The 21,813-nt window shown below is 32.6% G+C and overlaps 1 protein-coding gene across 2 annotated transcripts in view; it reads right to left on the bottom strand.

The window, feature by feature from the left end:
* The window catches only part of DENND1B (DENN domain containing 1B), a 327,198-nt gene that overhangs the window by 116,064 nt on the left and 189,321 nt on the right, over positions 1-21,813 (bottom strand). Inside the window, exons 8-9 of one of the 2 annotated variants that reach the window (XM_051998705.1) lie at positions 20,748-20,801; positions 16,916-17,026 (exon numbers count right to left, since the gene is read on the bottom strand). In XM_051998705.1, coding sequence (XP_051854665.1) covers positions 16,916-17,026; positions 20,748-20,801 — 165 coding nt within the window. The remainder of the gene's footprint in view (positions 1-16,915; positions 17,027-20,747; positions 20,802-21,813) is intronic. The other variant, XM_051998706.1, reaches the window with a different exon arrangement.

Here is a 21,813-nt window from a genome sequence, read left to right as displayed (position 1 = left end):
TCTTTTAAAATGATAGATGACATATTGCAGAATTCAGAAATAGGCCATCTACACTAGCTACATTAGATTTGGGTCATCTATAATAAAATATAAATTACTCTAATTAGCTTTGAAAGCCCTGGTCTCTATCTATATTTCCAGCCCTAAATATTTCTTCTCCTCCCACACTCAGCAATCCAATTGAACTGGCTTTTTCTATGCATTAAAAACATTTCTGGAAATTTTGTGATTTTCTATACTTTAGTGGAAAACCATTACTTTAGAAGTCCTCTACTGCAACTAGGATTTGGTGTTTTCCCATTAGTTTTACTCTACAACTTAGCCTATAACAAATTCTGTTGGAATCCTTACTAACTGCTAAGTAATTAGAGTTGATCTAATCTTACAAGAAGTTGTTTTGGCCAGAACCTGAAACAAGGTACTAAGTAGAACTAATCAAGACAAGGCTTGTGTTCCCACCTTTACTCAAAGTCCACACCTTAAAGCTCTTTGGGCCAGAGAGCACTATGGGAGAAAACCCATAATCCCATTCTCTCAGAAGGTTCACATATAAGGCGAGACAGCCATTCCAGAATACATTTTTTCCTCTTGGCTGGCTGATCGCGCTAGACTCGAGAGAAACGACTCTGCTGCAGAGAACACTTTTGACGGACTTCAGTGGAGCTACGCCAGAAGCCCTCTCTCCGCGGCAAATTGGTGGCTGGGCCCCCCAGAAGGAGATAAGAGAGATCTTCCATCTCTGTTGGAGGCAGAAGAAGGCAGAGGCAGAGGCTGAAGGACAGAACCTTTGGATTTGGAGACATCCGAAGGGCTCTAAGCCTCTAAACCGGCTGTGCTCTGAGAACAAACTCCAACATTTGAACTCTAACAAAATTCTGCCTTGGATTTTACCCTAGAGGCTGTAAAGTAAGCAGCAAGTTTTCCTGACTGTTGCATAATGCATATATGTACCCTATGGCATATTCACAAGCTCTCTCCTCTTCCTCTCTCCTTCTTCCTCATCCCACAGCAAATCTAACAGGTTTAATAATTCTATTTTCTTTAATATAGCCGTATCCCTCTCTCATCTATTTCTAACACCTAGTCTTTCACTAATAACTGCCTCTTAGACATCTCCAAAGCATCTAAGCATTTGTAACTTAACATGGCCAAAACAGAACTCATTATCTTTCTTCCCAGGTCCTACTTACTTTGTAGTTATACCCTTGCTATTAATGGTGCTACCATTCTCCTAAATAATCTAAACTAACAACCAAAATGTTGTTCTTAACTTCTCTCTTTTCCTCAAATATCATGTCCAATTATTTGCCAAGTGTAGCCTGGTTTATCCTCCCATGCAGTTTTCCTGACTCAAAGGTTATCTAACTCCACAAAGTTGTCAAAACAATATTCCTAAAGCATAAGTTTGGTCATATATATCAGCTACCTAACAAACATCTGTGCCTTCCTATAGCCCCTAGAATAAAGTGTAAATTGTTCTTATCGGCAATTAAAATCCTGGATTATCTGCATTAGAATCTAAAGGGTGATGGTATTAAAGGTGATGGTGGTGGTAATGGTTTGATTTATTTGGTACATTTTGCCTTATTGCTCAAAGTGACTTGATGTGTATATGTGTGTGCATGCATGTGCACTGATGCTTAAATGTAGCCTGTTTGGGGAAAGTGGGAGGGGGGAATGAAAGGTGGGGAAAAAAAAAGAATAAAATGCAAAGTACACAGCAAAAAAAAACAAAAAACAAAACAAAACAATAACCTATAAGGAAACAAAGAAAAATGGATAGTCATGAATATAAATCTATTATATATGCTTTCTGGAAGTTTTATTGTTACATATATTGAATCCTCCTTGATATGTTTTGGGTTTTTTGTTTTACATTGTTTTTTCTGATTTTCTTTTTATATATATTTTTTTAATTTTGCGTTTAGTTTTAAAGAAAGAAAAAAAGATGATGAAAGGGGAAAAAATAATGTACAAAATGCACAGAAAAAAACAAAAGAATAATCTATAAGGATAAGATAGAATAACTGTGAAAATAATGTCTTCTATTATTTTATAAGCTTTCTTGAAATGGAAATTTATTGTTACACATTTTGAATCCTCCCTGATATTCTGCTGGGCACATTGTTTTGTTTTGTTTTTTTTTTCTTTTCCTTTTCTTCTTTCTTCATTTATTTTGTTTTTTCTTATTCCGTATTTAGTTTTAAATTTATTTTAATTACATAAAATAAAATTACATTGGCTTTTCTATCCATGAACAATAAATATTACTTCAACTATTTAGATATGACATACAAAAAACATTTTATATTTATATTTGTATAATTCCTGTGTCTGTTTTGGCAGGTAGAATATCAGGCATTTTATTCTGTCTAGCTATTTTAACTGGTTTAAAATGATAGTGAATATAGTTGAACACTATATTTATCTTTTGATTAAATTTATATTAGCTTTCACTATGTCTGAAATCATGATTAGTAGCCCTATATTAAAAATATAAATATCACTCCTGACCTTTATTTTATGTTTGTGTGTACTTCTTGAACTCAATATTGTTGAATTCAAATTCAGTTTTCATTTTATGAGTAAATCCATCCCATTCACATTCTAAGTTATAATTACGTTTTGTACATTTTCCTCCTACTTTTTTTTCCTTCTCTATCCTTCCTCATTCCTCTGCTTTACTTTTACATATTACTTTGCCCTCCTGTTCCTTAACTTACCAAACACTCCAAGAATCTTTATTTTATCCTCTCATTCACTCTAACCTCTAGTCTAATTTCTTTCTAAATTTAGGAGATTTTTATCCCCATATATACACACATACTACCCCCCTCCCCATAAACATTCCTACCCTTTCACACAGGTAGTCTCCTTCATTAACCCATTCTGACAAAAATAAGGTTCCAGCACTTTAACTTCTTTTGTATTTATTTGTTCCTTTTTTGTGTGAAATAATTGTTCCTTTTTATCATTCCCTATCATTCCCATTTTTAGACTCACCCCATCAAACCCAGCTCAGTCAAAGCCTTTCATTCAAATTATCTAAATAAAAATGAAAATCACAAAAGAATTGATAATATTTTGGTTCTTAATGTTTACTTTATATTTCTCCTAAATGTTATATGTCAAATTTTCCCTTAAGTTCTGCTTTGTTACAAATATCTAAAAGTCTTTCACTTTGTTAAATATCCATTTTCCCCCCAACTCAGGATTATACTTAAACCTACTGGGTAAATTCCCTTTGGTTATTTTTCCTTTTTTCTTGTTTCTTCCAATGTTTTCTCCTTAATCTGGGAGCTTTAAAATTTGAGTATGATATTCTTGCAAGTATTCTTCCAGGGGTTTTTCAGATGGTGAAAGTGTTTTTTAAAAAGGATTGGTAAGAAATTAACATGGCAAAGAATGGCTTTTTTTTTTGTTTTTACTAAACAAATAATTTTAAATAATTTTAAAAAATTAAATAATGAAAAAAATTTTGGGTTGTCAGGATCTTGGCTAGAACATTTGTTGTACAGATAGACATCTATGTAAGCTCCATGTTTTCTGTCAGAATTTACTTGATGACAAGCCTCAGAATTAATGCTTGATTAAAAAAACCCCACAAATAATTACCAAGAGAAGACATCCTTGAAATTCACCAGAACATATATATGTGTACACACACACACACACACACGTATGTATGTATGTATGTATGTATATTTCTGTTTTGCCTTCTTATTCCAGAACTTCAGGGCAATTATCCTCAATAATTTCTTGTAATAGTGTATATTTATTTTTCATTCTTTTCTCTTTTTTTGCTGAGGAAATTGGGGTTAAGTGACTTGTCAGGGTCATTCAGCCAGGAAGTGTTAATTGTCTGAGTACAGATTTGAACTCAGGTCCTTCTGATTTCAGGTCTGGTGCACTATCCACTATACTTTTTTAAAACATAATTTTCAGGCAGTCCAACTATTCTCATATTATTTCCCCTCCAGCTGTTCTCCAGATCAACTGGTTTTCTGATAAGAAGTTTCAAGTTTTTTTTTAACTTCCTTCTTTTGTGTCAAAATATCATTGTTGTCTTTTGCCCAATACCAGTTTTCAAGGAATTATTTTCTTCCTTAAATTTTTGTTTCTCTATTTCAAGCTGGTTGACTTTCTTTTTTTTTCTATTTTTTGGACTGCTCTAAATTTTTTTTTCTAATTTTTCTCCAAATTCTCTTGTCTAAATTTTTTTTGAGTTCTTCTAAGAAATCTTTTGGTGCTTAGAATCATTTCATAATTCTCATTGAAAAAGTAGTTCCACTCTCTTCCTTTGAATGTAAACTGATCTTTTCTACCCCTATAGGTGCTATTTATGATTGAGTTATTTCTCTTTTGCTTGCTCATTTTTATTTATTTATTTTTGTTTTATTTTATTTTCATTATTATTAGTATGACCAAATTCTAATTCTAAGGTTTAAGGAATTATGCCCCAAATCTCAGGTCCTTTTTACTGTTAGTTTCTGAGGTCTGTCCCAGATCTTGGTCTTTTCTTCATCCCGAGCCTGGGCTATAGTCCCTGGCCACAATGTCCCATAAATGATCTTATTTCTTGTAGCCCTGATTTCCTCAGGTGACTGCAAATTAGTTGTCCTCCACAGACTCTGCTCACTGGCAAATATCCACTACTAGCAGGATCCTCATCCCTCTGTTACAGCAGACTCATCAGGTCTGCACTACTTTACTTAGGCCAAACTTCTGTCCATTAGGAAAAGTCTTACGTGGGGTCTTCTTAAATGTTTTAGGAGAACTGCTTTACCTTGACTTCTATTTATTTCCAATGCTCTGTATTCCCTCTGAGGCAACAACTTGTCTTATTCTGTGGAGGAAATTTGGCACCTTCCTGGAATCCTCCAAAAACCTCTATTTTTTAAAAAGGTTTTTTAAAAGGTTCTTGCCCTCACTGGAGTAAGAGATACTGATATCTGTAAAGATCTTATTAAATATGTCAAAGTTTCCTACTGCACTTGCATGTCATGGCATCATCTCCCTGATATCACAGTTAACTCTTTTAGGATATATGACAAACAGCAACCTCTACAGCTGCCCCTGAGGACCTGTGCAGCACAACAAGCTAGCCTGTTTGCTTGCTGGCTGGCTTCTTTCCATGCTCACCATCATAGGTTCACTGGCTAGATTTCTTTCTTATGGATCATAATTTAAACCCAAATTACTCTGATTATCATAGACTAGCCAACAAAAGATACCAGATCAAGCCACTGGTATTTGTTTTGGTCCAAGTGGTTCAGAGTGAATATAAATAGCAATTGTTGTTCTAGCTAAGACCTTCCCAACCCAAATTGATTTCTTTTTTTAATTATTTATTTAGGTGTTTTTTTTTTTTAAAGCCATTCTTTGCCTCATTGTTTTCTAACCAAACGTTAATCACTAAATGGGTGGTTGTTACAGTCAACTAAGATCTGGTAAAGACCTTAGCTTAAAAAGCCCAAGGTCGACCTTCCGGCCAATATGGTAGAGAGGATGCAGACATCTACTTAAGCTCTTCGTTTTCTCAGAATTTATTTCATGACAAGCCTTGGAATTAATGCTTGAATGAAAAAAACCCACAAATAATTACCAAGAGAAGACATCCTTGAAATTCACCAGGAAAGGTCTGTTTTTGCTCGAGGACAAGGATGGTTTTAGATCTGGTGCAGGCTAAGGGCAAGCAGCTACAGCAAGAGCACAGCAGGCAGCTCACACTGAGCAGACCAGAAGGGAGGTGGGGTGTGATCTCAACATCTCTGCTGGGAGAGCTTTACTACAGTACTGGGTACTTTACCATGGCAGCAAGCCAGCAGACAAGCAGGGAAGCTAAAAACACAGGAGGTAAAAACTATAACCCCAAAAAGCTAAGGTCCCTAGGGACCTGACCACACCCACCCGCAGTATCTCAGCACACTCTCAGAGTCTTAGAGCACAGACTCAGCACAGCCATTGCTGTCCTACTAGTGCCTCGCTGCTGCCTCCTGCACTCTGTAGAGGAAGCTCGGTAATACCATCCAGCTACACCCCCCCCCAAAAAAAAAGCAGACTACATTTGTTTTTTTGCTAGTTTGTTTTCTTTGATTCTTCTCTGACAAAGTGAGCAAAAAATTTAAACAGACCCTAACCATTGATAGTTTCTATATGGATAGAGAGCAGGCTTTAAGCCCTGAGGAGACTAAAAACAGACCATCTCCAGATGAATCCCCAAAGTGGGATATGATCTGGTCCTCAACATACAAGACTCTCATAGAAGAAATTAAAAAGGCTTTCACAAGGGAGCTAGAAGAAAAGTGAGAAAAGGAAAGAGAAGCTTGGCAAGAGAGTCTAGAAAAGTCATCCCACTCAGTTAAAGATAGAGTGGATAAAGAAATCAAATCCTTGAAAAACAGAATTAGTGAACTGGAAAAAGAAAATAGCTCTCTAAAAAATAAAATTGGCGAAATGGAAAAAAATTCCATAGAACAAAACAACTCACTGAAAAACTCAATTGGACAATTAGAAAAAAATATTTAAAAAGTGAGTGAAGAAAATACTTCATTGAAAATCAGAATCAAACAAATGGAATTGAATGACTCAAGGAGAAAACAAGAATCCTGTCAAGCAAAACCAAAAAAATGAAACAATGGAAAAAAATGTAAAATACCTTCTTGAGAAAACAACAGACCTGGAAAATAGATCTAGGAGAGACAATCTGAGAATTATTGGACTCCCGAAAAAATATGATGAAAAAAAGTGCCTGGACATGATTTTCCGGGAAATTATCAAAGAGATCTGCCCAGAAGTTATAGAAACAGAGGGTAAAATAGAAATTGAAAGAATTCATCGATCACCTACTCAAAGGGATCCTAAAATCAAAACACCAAAAAATATAGTGACCAAATGCCAGAACTATCAGAAGAAGGAAAAAATACTGCAAGTTGTTAGAAAAAATCAATTCAAATATAGAGGAGCCACAATAAAGATTACTTAAGATCTAGCAGCATCAACATTAAAGGATCGAAGGACTTGAATATGATATTCTGAAAGGCTAAGGAACTTGGTATGTAGCCAAAAATAACTTACCCAGGCAAAATGAGCACCTTTTTCCAGGGAAGAAGATGGGCATTCAAGGAAATAAGTGAATTTCACCTATTTTTGATGAAAAAACCAGAACTAAACAAAAAGTTTGATCTACAAATATAGAACTCATGAGAAACCTAAAAAGGTAAAATGAAATCTTGGGAACTATATTTCTGCTATAAAGATATATAAAGAATACATGTATAACTTGTTCTAGAAACTAGAGGTGGAAAGGAAATTATACCCAGAAACAGGTAAAATGGGGTACTACATCTCACAAAGAAGCAAAGGAAACTTATTATATCTGAGAGAAAGAATGGAGAGGGATGAATGTAGTGTGTTTTTTATTCCCATCAGAATTGGCTTAAAGAGAAAAATTTTAGACATATTTGATTTATGGTGAAACTTATGCCACCCCATTGAAAAGTGGGAAGGGAAAAGTAAAAAGGGAAGGAATAAGCTAAGGGGAAGGGAATACAGAAATTGTGAGGAAAAGGAGTAAGATAGGGGGAGGAACTAAGGTGGGGCTAGGGATACTAAAAAGGGAGGGCTGTGAGAAGCAAGTGGTGCTCACAAGTTTAATACTGTGGAGGGGGGTAAAGGGGAAGGAAGGGAGAAAAGTATAAACAGGGGTTAACAAGATGGCAAGTAATACAGAATTGATAATTTTAACCATAAATGTGAATGGGGTAAAGTCCCCCATAAAGAGGAAGCAGTTAGCAGAATGGATTAAAAGACAGAATCCTACAATATGTTGCTTACAAGAAACACACCTGAAGCAGGAAGATAAATACAGAGTAAAGGTAAAAGGTTGGAGCAGGATCTACTCTGCTTCAGGTGAAATCAAAAAAGCAGGGGTAGCCATCCTAATCTCAGATCAAGCAAAAGCAAAAATTGATCTAATTAAAAGAGATAAGGAAGGACACTATATCTTGCTAAAGGGTAGCATAGATAATGAAGCAATATAAATGTTAAACATATATGCACCAAGTGGTGTAGCATTTAAATTCTTAAAAGAGAAATTAAGAGAGGTGCAAGAAGAAATAGACAGCAAAACAATAATTGTGAGAGATCTCAAACTTGCACTTTCAGAATTAGAAAAATTAAACCACAAAATAAATAAGAAAGAAGTCAAAGAGGTAAAGAGAATACTAGAAAAGTTAAATATGATAGCTCTTTGGAGAAAACTAAATGGAGACAGAAAGGAGTACACGTTCTTCTCAGCAGTTCATGGAACCTATACAAAAACTGACCACACATTAGGACATAAAAACCTCAAACTCAAATGCAGTAAGGCAGAAATAGTAAACGCAGCCTTTTCAGACCACGATGCAATGAAAATTACATTCAATAAAAAGCCAGGGGAAAATAGACCAAAAAATAATTGGAAACTAAATAATCGCATACTAAAGAATGATTGGGTGAAACAGCAAATCATAGACATAATTAATAACTTCACCCAAGAAAATGATAATAATGAGATGTCATACCAAAATGTGTGGGATGCAGCCAAAGTGGTAATAAGAGGAAATTTCATATCTCTAGAGGCCTACTTGCATAAAATAGAGAAAGAGAAGGTCAATGAATTTGGCTTGCAACTAAAAATGCTAGAAAAGGAACAAATTAAAAACCCACAGTCAAACACTAAACTTGAAATTCTAAAAATAAAAGGAGAGATCAATAAAATTGAAAGTAAAAAAAAAAACTATTGAATGAATTAATAAAACTAAGAGTTGGTTCTATGAAAAACCAACATAGACAAACCTTTAGTAAATCTGATTTAAAAAAAGGAAAGAGGAAAATCAAATTACTAGTCTTAAAAATGAAAAGGGAGAACTCGCCACTAATAAAGAGGAAATTAGAGCAATAATTAGGAGTTATTTTGCCCAACTTTATGTCAATAAATTCAATAACTTAAATGAAATGGAAGAATATCTTCAAAAATATAGCTTGCCCAGATTAACAGAGTTGAAGAAGTAAAGAGACTAAAGAGTCCCATTTTAGAAAAAGAAATAGAACAAGCTATTAAACAACTCTCTAAGAAAAAATCCCCAGGACTAGATGGAATTACATGTGAACTCTATCAAACATTTAAAAAACAATTAACTCCAATACTATACAAACTATTTGAAAAAAATAGGGATTGAAGGAGTCCTACCAAATTCCTTTTATGACACAGACATGGTACTGATACCTAAATCAGGTAGATTGAAAACAGAGAAAGAAAATCATAGACCAATCTCCCTAATGAATATTGATGCTAAAATCTTAAATAAAATATTAGCAAAAAGATTACAGAAAATCATCCCCAGGATAATACACTATGACCAAGTAGGATTTATACCAGGAATTCAGGGCTGGTTCAATATTAGGAAAACTATTAGCATAATTGGCTATATCAATAACCAAATTAACAAAAACCATATGATCATCTCTATAGATGCAGAAAAAGCATTTGATAAAATCCAACATCCATTCCTAATAAAAACACTTGAGAGCATAATAATAAATGGACTTTTCCTTAAAATAGTCAGGAGCATCTATTTAAAATTGTCAGTAAGCATCATAGACAATGGGGAAAAACTGGGACCTTTCCCAGTAAGATCAGGAGTGAAACAAGGTTGCCCACTATCACCATTATTATTCAATATTGTATTAGAAATGCTAGCTTTGGCAATAAAAGTCGAGAAAGAGATTAAAGGAATTAAAGTAGATAATGAGAAAAGCAAACTATCACCCTTTGTAGATGATATGATGGCATACTTAAGAGAACCCCAGAGATTCTACCAAAAAGCTATTAGAAATAATTCATAACTTTAGCAAAGTTGCAGGATACAACATAAATCCACATAAATCCTCAGCATTTTTATACATCACCACCAAAATCCAACAGCAAGAGATACAAAGAGAAATTCCATTCAAAATAAACCATCAATAGCATAAAATATTTGGGAATCTATCTACCAAAGGAAAGTCTGGAATTATATGAGCAAAATTACAAAACACTTTCCACACAAATAAAGTCAGATTTAAATAATTGGAAAAATATTAAATACTCTTGGATAGGCCAAGCAAATATAACAAAGATGACAATACTCCCTAAACTAATCTATTTATTTAGTGCTATACTAAATCAGACTCCCAAGAAACTATTTTAATGATCTAGAAAAAAATAACAACAAAATTCATATGGAAGAACAAAAGGTTGAGAATCTCAAGGGAATTAATGGGAAAAAAATCAAATGAAGGTGGCCTAGCTGTACCTGATCTAAAACTATATTATAAAGCAGCAGTCACCAAAACTAATTAGTATTGGCTAAGAAATAGATTAGTTGATGAGTGGAATAGGTTAGGTTCACAACACAAAATAGTCAACTATAGCAGTTTAGTGTTTGACAAACCCAAAGATCCCAACTTTTGGGGTAAAAATTCATTATTTGACAAAAACTGCCGGGAAAACTGGAAATAAGTATGGCAGAAATTAGGCATGGACCCACACTTAACACTGTATACCAAGATAAGATCAAAATGGGTCCATGATTTAGACATAAAGAATGAGATTATAAATAAATTAGAAGAACGTAGGGTAGTTTACCTCTCAGACTTGTGGAGAAGAAAGGAATTTGTGACCAAAGATGAACTAGAGATCCTTATTGATCACAAAATAGAAAATTTTGATTATATCAAATTAAAAAGCCTTTGTACAAACAAAACTAATGCAAACAAGATTAGAAGGGAAGCAAGAAACTGGGAAAACATCTTCACAGTTAAAGGTTCTGATAAAGGCCTCATTTCCAAAATATATAGAGAATTGACTCTAATTTATAAGAAATCAAGCCATTCTCCAATTGATAAATGGTCAAAGGATATAAATAGACAATTTTCAGATATGAAATTGAAACTATTACCACTCATATGAAAGAGTGTTCCAAATCATTATTGATCAGAGAAATGCAAATTAAGACAACTCTGAGATACCACTACACACTTGTCAGAGTGGCTAAGATGCCAGGAAAAATTGATGATGAATGTTAGAGGAGATGCGGGAAAACTGGGACACTGATGCATTGTTGGTGGAGCTGTGAACGAATCCAACCATTCTGGAGAGCAATCTGGAATTATGCCCAAAAAGTTATCAAAAAGTTATCAAACTGTGCATACCCTTTGATCCAGCAGTGCTACTACTGGGCTTACACTCCAAAGAGATACTAAAGAAGGGAAAGGGACCTGTATGTGCCAAAATGTTTGTGGCAGCCCTGTCTGTAATGGCTAGAAACTGGAAAATGAATGGATGCCCATCAATTGGAGAATGGTTGGGTAAATTGTGGTATATGAATGTTATGGAATATTATTGTTCTGTAAGAAATGACCAGCAGGATGAATATAGAGAGGCTTGGAGAGACTTACATGAACTGATGCTAAGTGAAATGAGCAGAACCAGGAGATCATTATATACTTCAACAACGATACTGTATGAGGATGTATTCTGATGGAAGTGGATTTCTTTGATAAAGATAAGCTCTAACTCAGTTTCAATTGATCAATGATGGACAGAAGCAGCTACACCCAATGAAAGAACACTGGGAAATGATTGTAAACTGTTTGCATTTTTTTTTCTTCCCGGGTTATTTTTACCTTCTGAATCCAATTCTTCCTGTGCAATAAGAGAACTGTTCGGTTCTGCACACATATATTGTATCTAGGATATACTGTGACATATTTAACATGTATAGGACTGCTTGCCATCTGGGAGAGGGAGTGGAGGGAGGGAGGGAAAAAGTCGGAACAGAAGTGAGTGCAAGGAATAATGTTGTAAACAAATTTTTTTCAAAATTAAAAAAAATAAAAAAATATTTTAGTCTATGAAATTAAAATGTCCTGCTTCAATTAGACATTGAAGTTTTAAAGCCTCCATGGAAGAACTTCAAGAAAATTCCACAATTTTATTTGTGGATTGCACACAAAAAAACCTAGAAAATCTTACAGATGATGTGTCAATTAATGCTCTTTAGGATAGGGGTTCTTAAATTGGGGGACCATAAACTTGTTTTTTAAAAATATTTCATTGAATTTAAATATAACTGGTATTCTTTGTAAATCAGTATATTTTATTAATTTAAAATATTCTAAAAAAGTGGGTCAATAAGTTTCACTACTCTGTCAAAGCAGTTTATGTCTCTGTCTCTATCTCACACACACACACACACACACACACACACACATTTACTCTGCTCTAAAGTCTAAATGGATTTTTGTCCTATTAATGGAGATTGCATGAGAACAGTTCTTGAAGCTTCAGGTTAAACACTGCTATTCTAACTAAGTGAATCAGGAAGACAACTCAGAATGAGCGAAATCCTTTAGATTCTCCTCTACAGCTCACTAATACAAGTTTTAAGGCCTTATTTTGGGGGGAGGTTGTTAAGAGCTTTCCTAATATAGATCCTTGATAGAATTAATGAGTTAAGAAAAAATGTATATGCTTGTGTGCCTTGAAATAGAAATAACAATTAAAAATAAATTATATATTAACACAATTCTACTGCTGACAGCATATTGCTTATTCAAAATACTGAAGCATGACCTCATATATTAACCAACCAAATCCCTGTAACTAACATGCTTACAGACTTAGAGAGATGAGATTTGCCAGACAAATATCAGTGAAAATTAGAGTTAACATTTAGACATCTGCTTTAAAATGAAGCAGCCTTTCCACTTGCCATTATAGACCACAAAAGATTCACTCTAGTTAACATATTACTGACAGGATGATAAGAAAGCTCCTGTCAAATGGTGGTCAGTCGGGTGTTCTGAGACAAAATGCATAGCCCCAGCTGACTAGTTAGTGAAAGCCTGGTGAGGTACAATTATATAGGGATATGACAAGCCTTCATGCTTGACTGACTTGAGAACCAATGACATGGTTTTAAACAGCAATCCTCCCTACCTCTGGTCACAAAACAGCAATAAGTCAACAGATGCACTGTTGTAAAATCATGATTTATTCCTTTGCTCTGAATACATGAGAGTACAGTATGATGCTCTGGTAGACTACCACAGAAAGTTCACTTGGGGCTCAAACATCTACAGCCTGCCTTCAGCATGCATAAAATCAGTATTGCAGATCAGTTTGAACAGTCTGTGCTTTTATACATTCTTAATTTATACTGTAATTGAATTTTTTTAAGAATTAATTTTGTTTCAGAGCATTGAAACCAATCATACATAAATATAAAAGTAAATTCTAAATTATGCTCATATAACAATGTTAAATAAATGTTGTCAAAACAAAGTAAAAATGCTGTTCACTTTTTAAAATATTTCATTTATTTTCCTTAAAGATTTTAAATTATTCTAAATTTTCCCTACTGCTAAAACATCGAGTTGCACTATAGAAAAGCCTACTACAGAATGTGATCCTCCAGCTAACTGAATCTTTATATATTCTAATACTAAAGCCCCAAGCAAGCTGTAAGGTTAATGAAAATCACATTATTACATTCATTGGAATGCAATTCTTGCAAAGAATCAACATCCCAGTAAAATTATGTCCCTGAAGCTAGAATAGAATTAAGAACATAGAGGAATTTTCATCCACCCCTATACATAAAAATCTAGCAATAGATTCTTAAGGAAAACAGCAAATATATTTACGTTGAAGTATGTTACAGTGAATTTTCTTGAATTAGAACTGGAGATATCATTAGTTTATATCAGTTAACAAATAAAGTAAGAATATATTAATTTATTTACCAATTGAAAATGTTAGTCAATTCATGGTGGCCCTTCCCATCTTTTTAACTGACACACTTAAATCTCAAATAAATCCTAAAAAAGTAATTTTGTTCTATACAACAGTACCAGTCAGTCCTTGACCTTTTTAACATGACCAAAGAATAAAAATTTATAGGAATTAAATGTTGTAATTAAAGAAATTTTAAAAAATAAATTCAAGTAATACACTATCTGCCATACACAAAAAGGACTAGGATATAGAAAAGAAGAAAGGGGTAATGACTCATTAATTCTACTGTTCTATGACAGTGAAATGAGATATAGATTATAATTTAAGAAATGACATCCCAGCAAAATCTTAAAAACTGTCATTAATGTTTTGGAATTAAGTTGATTTCAATGACAGAAAATAATTCCCTTAACAATGCCATGCATTTACTAAAGGCATTTCTTTTAAAAATTACCCTTCTAATAAATCCTATTGATCATGAAATATGATGGCAATATTTTCTAAAATGCATTTTATATTTTTAAAAATCTTTCACAAGTAAAAGCATTAAATTACAAAAATACAAACATATAATTTATGTCAGTCTATTCTAATAAAGTAGTTAACTATACATAAAAACAAATACTAGCAGATAAATTGATTTTTTTATTATTCTTAAAGAAAATAAATGTAAACCATTTAGGAGACAGGAAGGAATTTCTTTTTTTTAAATTGAGCTAAAAATATTTGCAAAGGCCTCAGGATTTTTACATGCAAATTCATAAAAGCAAATGATCAATCAAACTGAAAAAATGGTTAGAACTGCAAAGAATCAGAGTTTTAAGAGATAACAAAAGCCATCTAATCCAATTCATTTAATGTAAGAATTAAAAAAAAAAAAATAGAGAAGTAGTTAGGAGTCTAGAGTACTTGGTTCTAAGTCCCAAATCTACCAGTATTACACAATTACTCTGTATCTACAGAAGAACAGAAAATGTGGAAAGTTTCTGAGAAATGAAATGGGGAGATGAGGGTAAGAGGACCTCATATAGGGTGACCTTGATATTCAGTCAAGAAGTATTTTTTAACTGCCTATTATGTGCCAAGTGTTATGTTTCTCTCTGGAGACACAAAAAGAGGCAAAAACAAATAAAACAAAACAAAACGGACAGACAGACAAAAAACAGTTCCTGCTCTGAAGGAGCTCATAGTTTAATGGAAAAAAACATGCAAACAATTTTGTACAAACAAGGCAGACAGAATAAACCTGAAATAGTCCTAGAGTGAAGGCACTAAAGTTAAATAGGACTAGGAAGGTCTTGCAGAAAATGGAATTTCAACTGAGACTTGAAGAAAGCAGAGAAGACAGGAGAAAGAGATTTGGAGGGAAAGAATTCCAGGCTTGATGAAAAATCAAAGAAAATACTAAAAGTTGGTAGATGGCATGTCTTGTGTGAAAAACAGCAAGAAACCAATAAAAGAGAAGTCAGGAAGAGGAAAGTGTTTGAGGGATGAGAGGGAAAAGGTTCACTTTCTAATATGTTGAGTTTGAAATGTCTCAGCTACCTCTAGTTCCATATGTTCAACTGATGAGGTCCCTTCATTCAATTATCTGTCCGCCCCCCCCTCCCCAACTCTCCCATATCTCTCCTCCTTTTAATGATTCAAGCTCCTTGAGAACACCATATACAAAAGTTCCTCCTTCTTTCTCTTTTAACTTTACTTAACTCTTTAAAGCCTAGTTTCTGGTCTCAAGATTGAAGTGAAACTGTTCTCTCCAGTTACTAACAATCTTTTAATTACCAAAGCTAAGGGCCTTTTCTCAATTCTCATCCATTACTTCTCTATAAGCTTTCTTTCATCCCATCACCATTTTCTCCTTAATAATCTCTTCTCTCTAGATTTTCCTAACATTATTCTGATTTTCCTAACATCTCACAAATCGTTTACTGTCTCCTTTGCTGGATCTACATCTGGGTCAAATCTGGTAACCATGGGTATTGCCCAGGACTCTGTTTTATAAGTCCCCTTCTCTTCTTCATTTATATTATTTTATTCAGTGATCTCATAATTATTGACTTATTCTACAAACAGTAGAGAGGTGAAATAGAAGAAGGCCTAAAACAGAGACCTAAGAGATCACCATTCTGGATTACAATCCAACAAAGGAAACTGAGGAGCAATCCACCAAGTAAATTAAGGAGTTGGACTATAGGACCTCTAAGGTAATTCCCAACTAAAAATTCTATAAAATGAGAAGTGCATTTCTACCATATGAAATCAAAATATGAAAAATTATTAAGTGCTTACATAGTAATGATGAATAATTTATAAGATGGGCATAAATTTTAAAGGGTGAATATGTAATTAAATGATTAATCTTAATAAATATTTGTCAAATAAATTATTTTAAAATATTTATCTATCTAGACATAAAATAACAATGTTAACTTTACAACCACCATTTTAGTACCTAAATTAAAAACTAATGTACACATTAATATCGACATTTTTTTAAACAGTGTGAAATTCTGATATTTAAACAGTCTTGTTAAAAAAAGAAAGGTCTCCACATAGAACATTTTAGGAAGGAGAATAGCATAAAATCAATAATAAAAAAAATGCTATTGAGTTGTAAGTTATTATTAGTTTGAAGAGCTCCTCCAAATCAGAGCTATTACACTTCCAAAGCACTATGCTGGAACAAAAGTGAATCTACCTATTACTAGGTTAGGATAGTAGCTATTATCATGGCCCCTTGATTTCTTTCAAGTAGCTCCAATGGAAAAAGCTACAAGTGAATAATAAAGACCTCATAATACCTCTTAAGAATTCTTTACAAGATAGGAGGCACTGAAATGAACTCTGGAGAGTTAAAGAAGTCTCATCTTCTGATAAGAAAAAAATAATTAACCTGACTTAATGTATCTTAGTGAGCCTTATATAAATCAGACTTTTGTATTTCAAGAGTCAAATTAAAATCATATATCAAAAAAATGTAGATATTGTCTTATAAGTACACATGGAACATATCTAAATCTTCAAAGGTCTGTAGGCCTTTTTTGTGAAAAGCTGAATATAGCCTACTTAAGAGGAGATGTGTGAAGTACTTACAGTGCTTAATTTGCTAGCAGTAATGATGATGCGCCTCTCATGTAGCATACTGGCATATAGTTGCAGCATATTGTTCACATCCACAGCAACAAAATATTCTGTAAGATTTCTCTGGATGAGTAAAAAAAATACTGTTACAGATTAATAAAATATAAAGTAATTTTGCATAAAAATACTTTTAAAAAATACTCTTAATCTGCTTAAAAGGCAGATATTTATCACTGCCTTTGTCAAGTCAGAAAGACCATATTACTATTACACACACACACACACACACACACACACACACTCATTTATTTTATAATATACTGGAAAGCATTTCTAGGCTGGTGTTTGGGGGGAGTCTTTTGTACATTAATGATACCTATTTTATTAATAAGGGACTTCACTAACTAAAATCTTTGGATTCAGTCCATGAAATCTGCCTTAGCCTAAATCCTACAGTATGTCAAGCAATGCTTCAGGAAAGTTCCAATTATTTACCCTAAGCACATAAAAACTCCTCACCCAATATAATAAATTTTAATATGAATGTTTCAACATGAAAAGATCTTTCTGATACCCACACCTTCATTAATGTGAATTTCTACCTTAAAAGTATCAAAAATTTACAAGTATGACAATTATTATTTTTACATTAAAAAACAAATTCTAAGTGTAAGGAAAATGCAGAAAGTGAAGAAGAACCTAGCTATAATAGAGGAACAATCTGACAAGAGAAGCAGTGAATTCTGTTTTATATAGTGTTTGGTTAAATCAGGAAATAAGGCAGTTAAATATATAATGGTTAATTTCTCCCTTCCCTCCAAAAACCCACAGAATTATATATTTCACCACCACAATCTAGCAATGTTAGCAATCATGGGAGAGAAGACCAAACCTCTTTTTGTATGAAATAATTTAGACCTGACAGAACAGTGGTAAACTAATGAAGACGACTGCAGACAAAATGAAAAAAAATTAGTTTCCTAGAATTATGCAGCACTTTATACTTAGAAGCACACAGATTTAATCTGTTCTTACTCCTTTATATTATTTGGAATTTTTTTAAAGAAAGCAATTGAGGTTAAGTGACTTGTCCATGGTCACGCAACTAGTAAATATCAAGTGACTAGAGCTAAATGTGAACTCAAGTTTCCCTGACTCCAGGGCTGGTGCTCTATCCATTATACCACCTAGCTGTCTCATTCCTTAATTCTAAAGATATATATATATATATATATAGATATATATATATAGATATAGATATAGATATAGATATAGATATAGATATAGATATAGATATATATAGATATAGATATAGATATAGATATATATATATGTATATGTATATATGTGTGCATATATATATACATATATATATATTTAAAGTATTTTTACAGATGGTCAGAAAGTGACAGTCAAATAGCTAGTTTCAGATGAGGGATAAAATCTAGGTCTCTTGATCCCTCATTTAACATAGCACAGTGTCTTTTGAGTTTTCTCATTTAAATCTATTACATCTTTCTAGACAATTTTATCCATTTGTAAAGCTCTTCTTACGATTTTTTTATTAAATAAGACAGGTTTCAAACTTTAAAGTATTGTATATATAAGAATTATACATTCAGGTATAATGATAATTATCAAAGGCTGATTATTTACCTTGTATTTTTAAATACCAGGTACATTATCTAAATGTTAAATTGATATCTACAAAATATAAAAAGAACTTTGAGGAAGTTTTTCTGGTTCTTGAGTAGAAACTGATGGAGAAAGTAGGAAAAGACATGATCAAGCTTTACACAGGAAGGGACAATTATCAACAGGCTGTGATCTCCACTGATGAAGAGAGTAATCAACTGTTTAGATAATAATTTTATATAAATATAAAAATACTAAGTGGGAAATCAGTTTACATATCAGAATCATATTTATTTCCTCATTCTTTTTCCACTGATACTTTTCTTATTCACATATCACTAAAACATATAATTGTGCTATGAATAAGAAATAATTTATTACAAATGTGAAGGTGTATATTCTCTTACACTTTGCTATAGTTTTTGTTTGTTTTAAAGTTCCAGAAAAGTAGCACTTGCTGGGGGAATGAAGGGCTGGGATGGGAAGATGATAATTTAAATAGGTGAATCAGGAAATTAGCCTTTTCAGCTGTACACATATTTGTGAGCAAAGGAGAAGGGTAGTAACTAGCATCTGCCATTTTTAACAGGGAGAAGCACATTGCAATTAAGGGGCCAGGGTATATAAGTTGTTAGTCTCAAGGAAAAACATAACATGCAGTAACTGGCCTATGATACACAGTACACAAGGGTTCAGAAACTATTAAGGGATTTAAGGGCTGTGATGGGCTGTCTCAGACCCAACATAAGAATACTGGGATCTCTAGGAAGCTTGCTACACAATTTTTGCAGATGGGTAACTTGGGTTTGGCAAATACTAAAACTAACACATTATGATTATGCTATTTTTTGGTCTTGAATTGATAAAGTAGCAATTATAGAATATTAATCATAATTTTTTTCTGTCAGTACAATAAAATCAAATGCAATTGGACAGTGATGAAAAAAATTGTAATTATATTAAAAAATTTAAAGAAAGGAAAATACAAATATGTCAGATAGTCTTTATTATTGTCCCATTTTCCTTCAGTTATATTTCCATTTATTTTTGTTGTAACTGCTTTTTACTTTGAGACAAATTAAAAATTATGCAAAAAACAAAAAAAATCCAAAATAGATCTCTACATACAATAAACTCTTTATTAAATTGACTTTATAACCTGAAAACGCCATAGGAAAAGAAAAATTTACATTTGAAGAGACATGAACAAGGAAAAGAAATGAACAACAATTGCAATGCAAATTTTTATTCCATATACAGAAAGCTATAAATATTTAAAATCCTAATTTTAAAAAAAAGTAGTAGTATAACATTTTCCTATTTAAGCTTCATTTTAAATGTCCACATTTTAAAATTAATTTAACTTAAGTCATATTTTGCATTGCCTTACAAAATTCAAGACCTACAAAAAAGCTTCTTACTTAAAATTAAAAAGAAGGATATCATGCTACAGAACATAAATGATTTGAACACAGTCCAATATAGTTATCCAAAAATATGGTGGTAGTATCAGAACCTGCAAATGTATTTTTTATCTTATTTTTTTAATTTTTGCATTCATTCCTATAGATTAAAAATAAAAGCTATATACAAAATTGAAGGAATCTAATCTAATTGATGAAAGAAACATTAGGAAATGAAGAAAGAGGAAGCATTACTGCTCACCTGTCCTAAATAAGTGTAAAGTAAAGCCTTTTAATACCCTTACCCAGATTCAGACATAGCTAGTTAATGGGAAAAGGAATAGAAAATTGAAAAGGGATGAAAGCCCCAGGGACAGAAACCAGCTTCTTAGCTTCTGATGGAAGCATTTCTTCCTTGAGCATTATATCTCCTTGAAATATCTTACAATGTTTTTTTCCAGTCCCTATATATCAAATTCCATTTCTAAGCACAGCCAGGACTAAGGTTAGGCAAATAAGACTGCTAAGTACCATACAATCTATAGTGGGACACACATGATGAAGGAACTTACTATTATTCATTTTAATAAAGACACATTTTAAAGTCAGGAAATTCTACTCTGCAACTTATATAAGTATCTACTCTGTGATAAATCAAGTTGCACGTTACAATAAAAGATCAAAGCATTCAGTAAACATATGGGGTAGCACAATTTTCAAACACTGGGACACCAAAATTCCTTCTTTAAAGTCCTTTCACAAAATTTCCAAGGAGAAAATTAATTTGAAAATATTAAAATACTTACACTTTCAGGTATTGTTGGTAGTCCAGTTAAATCCGGGGCAATGAAGTAAGACTGCTAATCAATTAAAAAAAATAGTAAGAATAAAGCACAGTGAATGCATTTAATAAATCTAATATAATATCATATGGGGGAGGGAAGTGAAATCAAAGAAATTACCCACGAAATTAACAAAATATTAAATTTAAATAATACATAGATTTCATTGAAATTAAGTCATTCTTAAATAACACAGCAAAGTTGAGAGTGAGAAATAACAGTAAGTCTCCAGTATAAAAGATTAGGTGTTGGGGATAAATCAGTTCATACTTTAAAAGCAATTAACATCAACCAAAACAAAATGAAAGAAGGAAATAATTCTGACAGAAGAAAAGCTTATTAAGGGAAAAAGTACAAGATTCTCACATTGTTGATAAAATTAACTCTGGAAAGGCTCAAAAAATAAGAATTGTAATGCCTTAGGACATCAAGATCTTTTAAAACTTTTGTCCCAAGGCAATTCATAAGCAATGATGGAAGACTTTGTGTCTATATGTTTATCTGTGTGTGTGTCTATATATGTAGACAACACACATATGCTCACATGTATATAGATGTTACAGGCCACTATTTAAGTAGCAATACAATAGTTTTAGCCAATTAAACAGTTTAATTTCAATTATCAGGAAGTTTTCACTGTTCACTTTTTTCTACAAGCCTTTAATTCTAATAGGAGAAAAGAAAGAAGAGCTTTCTTTTCTTTTTTATTATATAGTTACAGTACAGAAATGTCTCAAATTTTAAAAATTTACCACATCGTATTTTATTTCTGAAACATTAAATGTTAAACTATTCTTTTCTTGTTTTTTTAAATCCTTAGTATTTTCAACAAAAGTTTAAATATGAATATCAAATATGAAAAATAAATTTTTAACTATAAAAAGTTCATTCATCAACTAATATTAAGTATCTACTCCATTCAAGATTTTTTTTATAAATTGCTAGAAGGCAAATATATAGCATAAAGAATTCCATTTATTACAAGCCATTCCCCAATTGATAAATGGTCAAAGGATATGAACAGAATCAG

This window comes from Antechinus flavipes, chromosome 4 (genome assembly GCF_016432865.1).
Source record: "Antechinus flavipes isolate AdamAnt ecotype Samford, QLD, Australia chromosome 4, AdamAnt_v2, whole genome shotgun sequence".
Taxonomy (NCBI): Eukaryota; Metazoa; Chordata; class Mammalia; order Dasyuromorphia; family Dasyuridae; genus Antechinus; species Antechinus flavipes.
The sequence above is the reverse complement of the archived record's forward strand: the minus strand, read 5'-3'. Positions and strand labels throughout refer to the sequence as shown.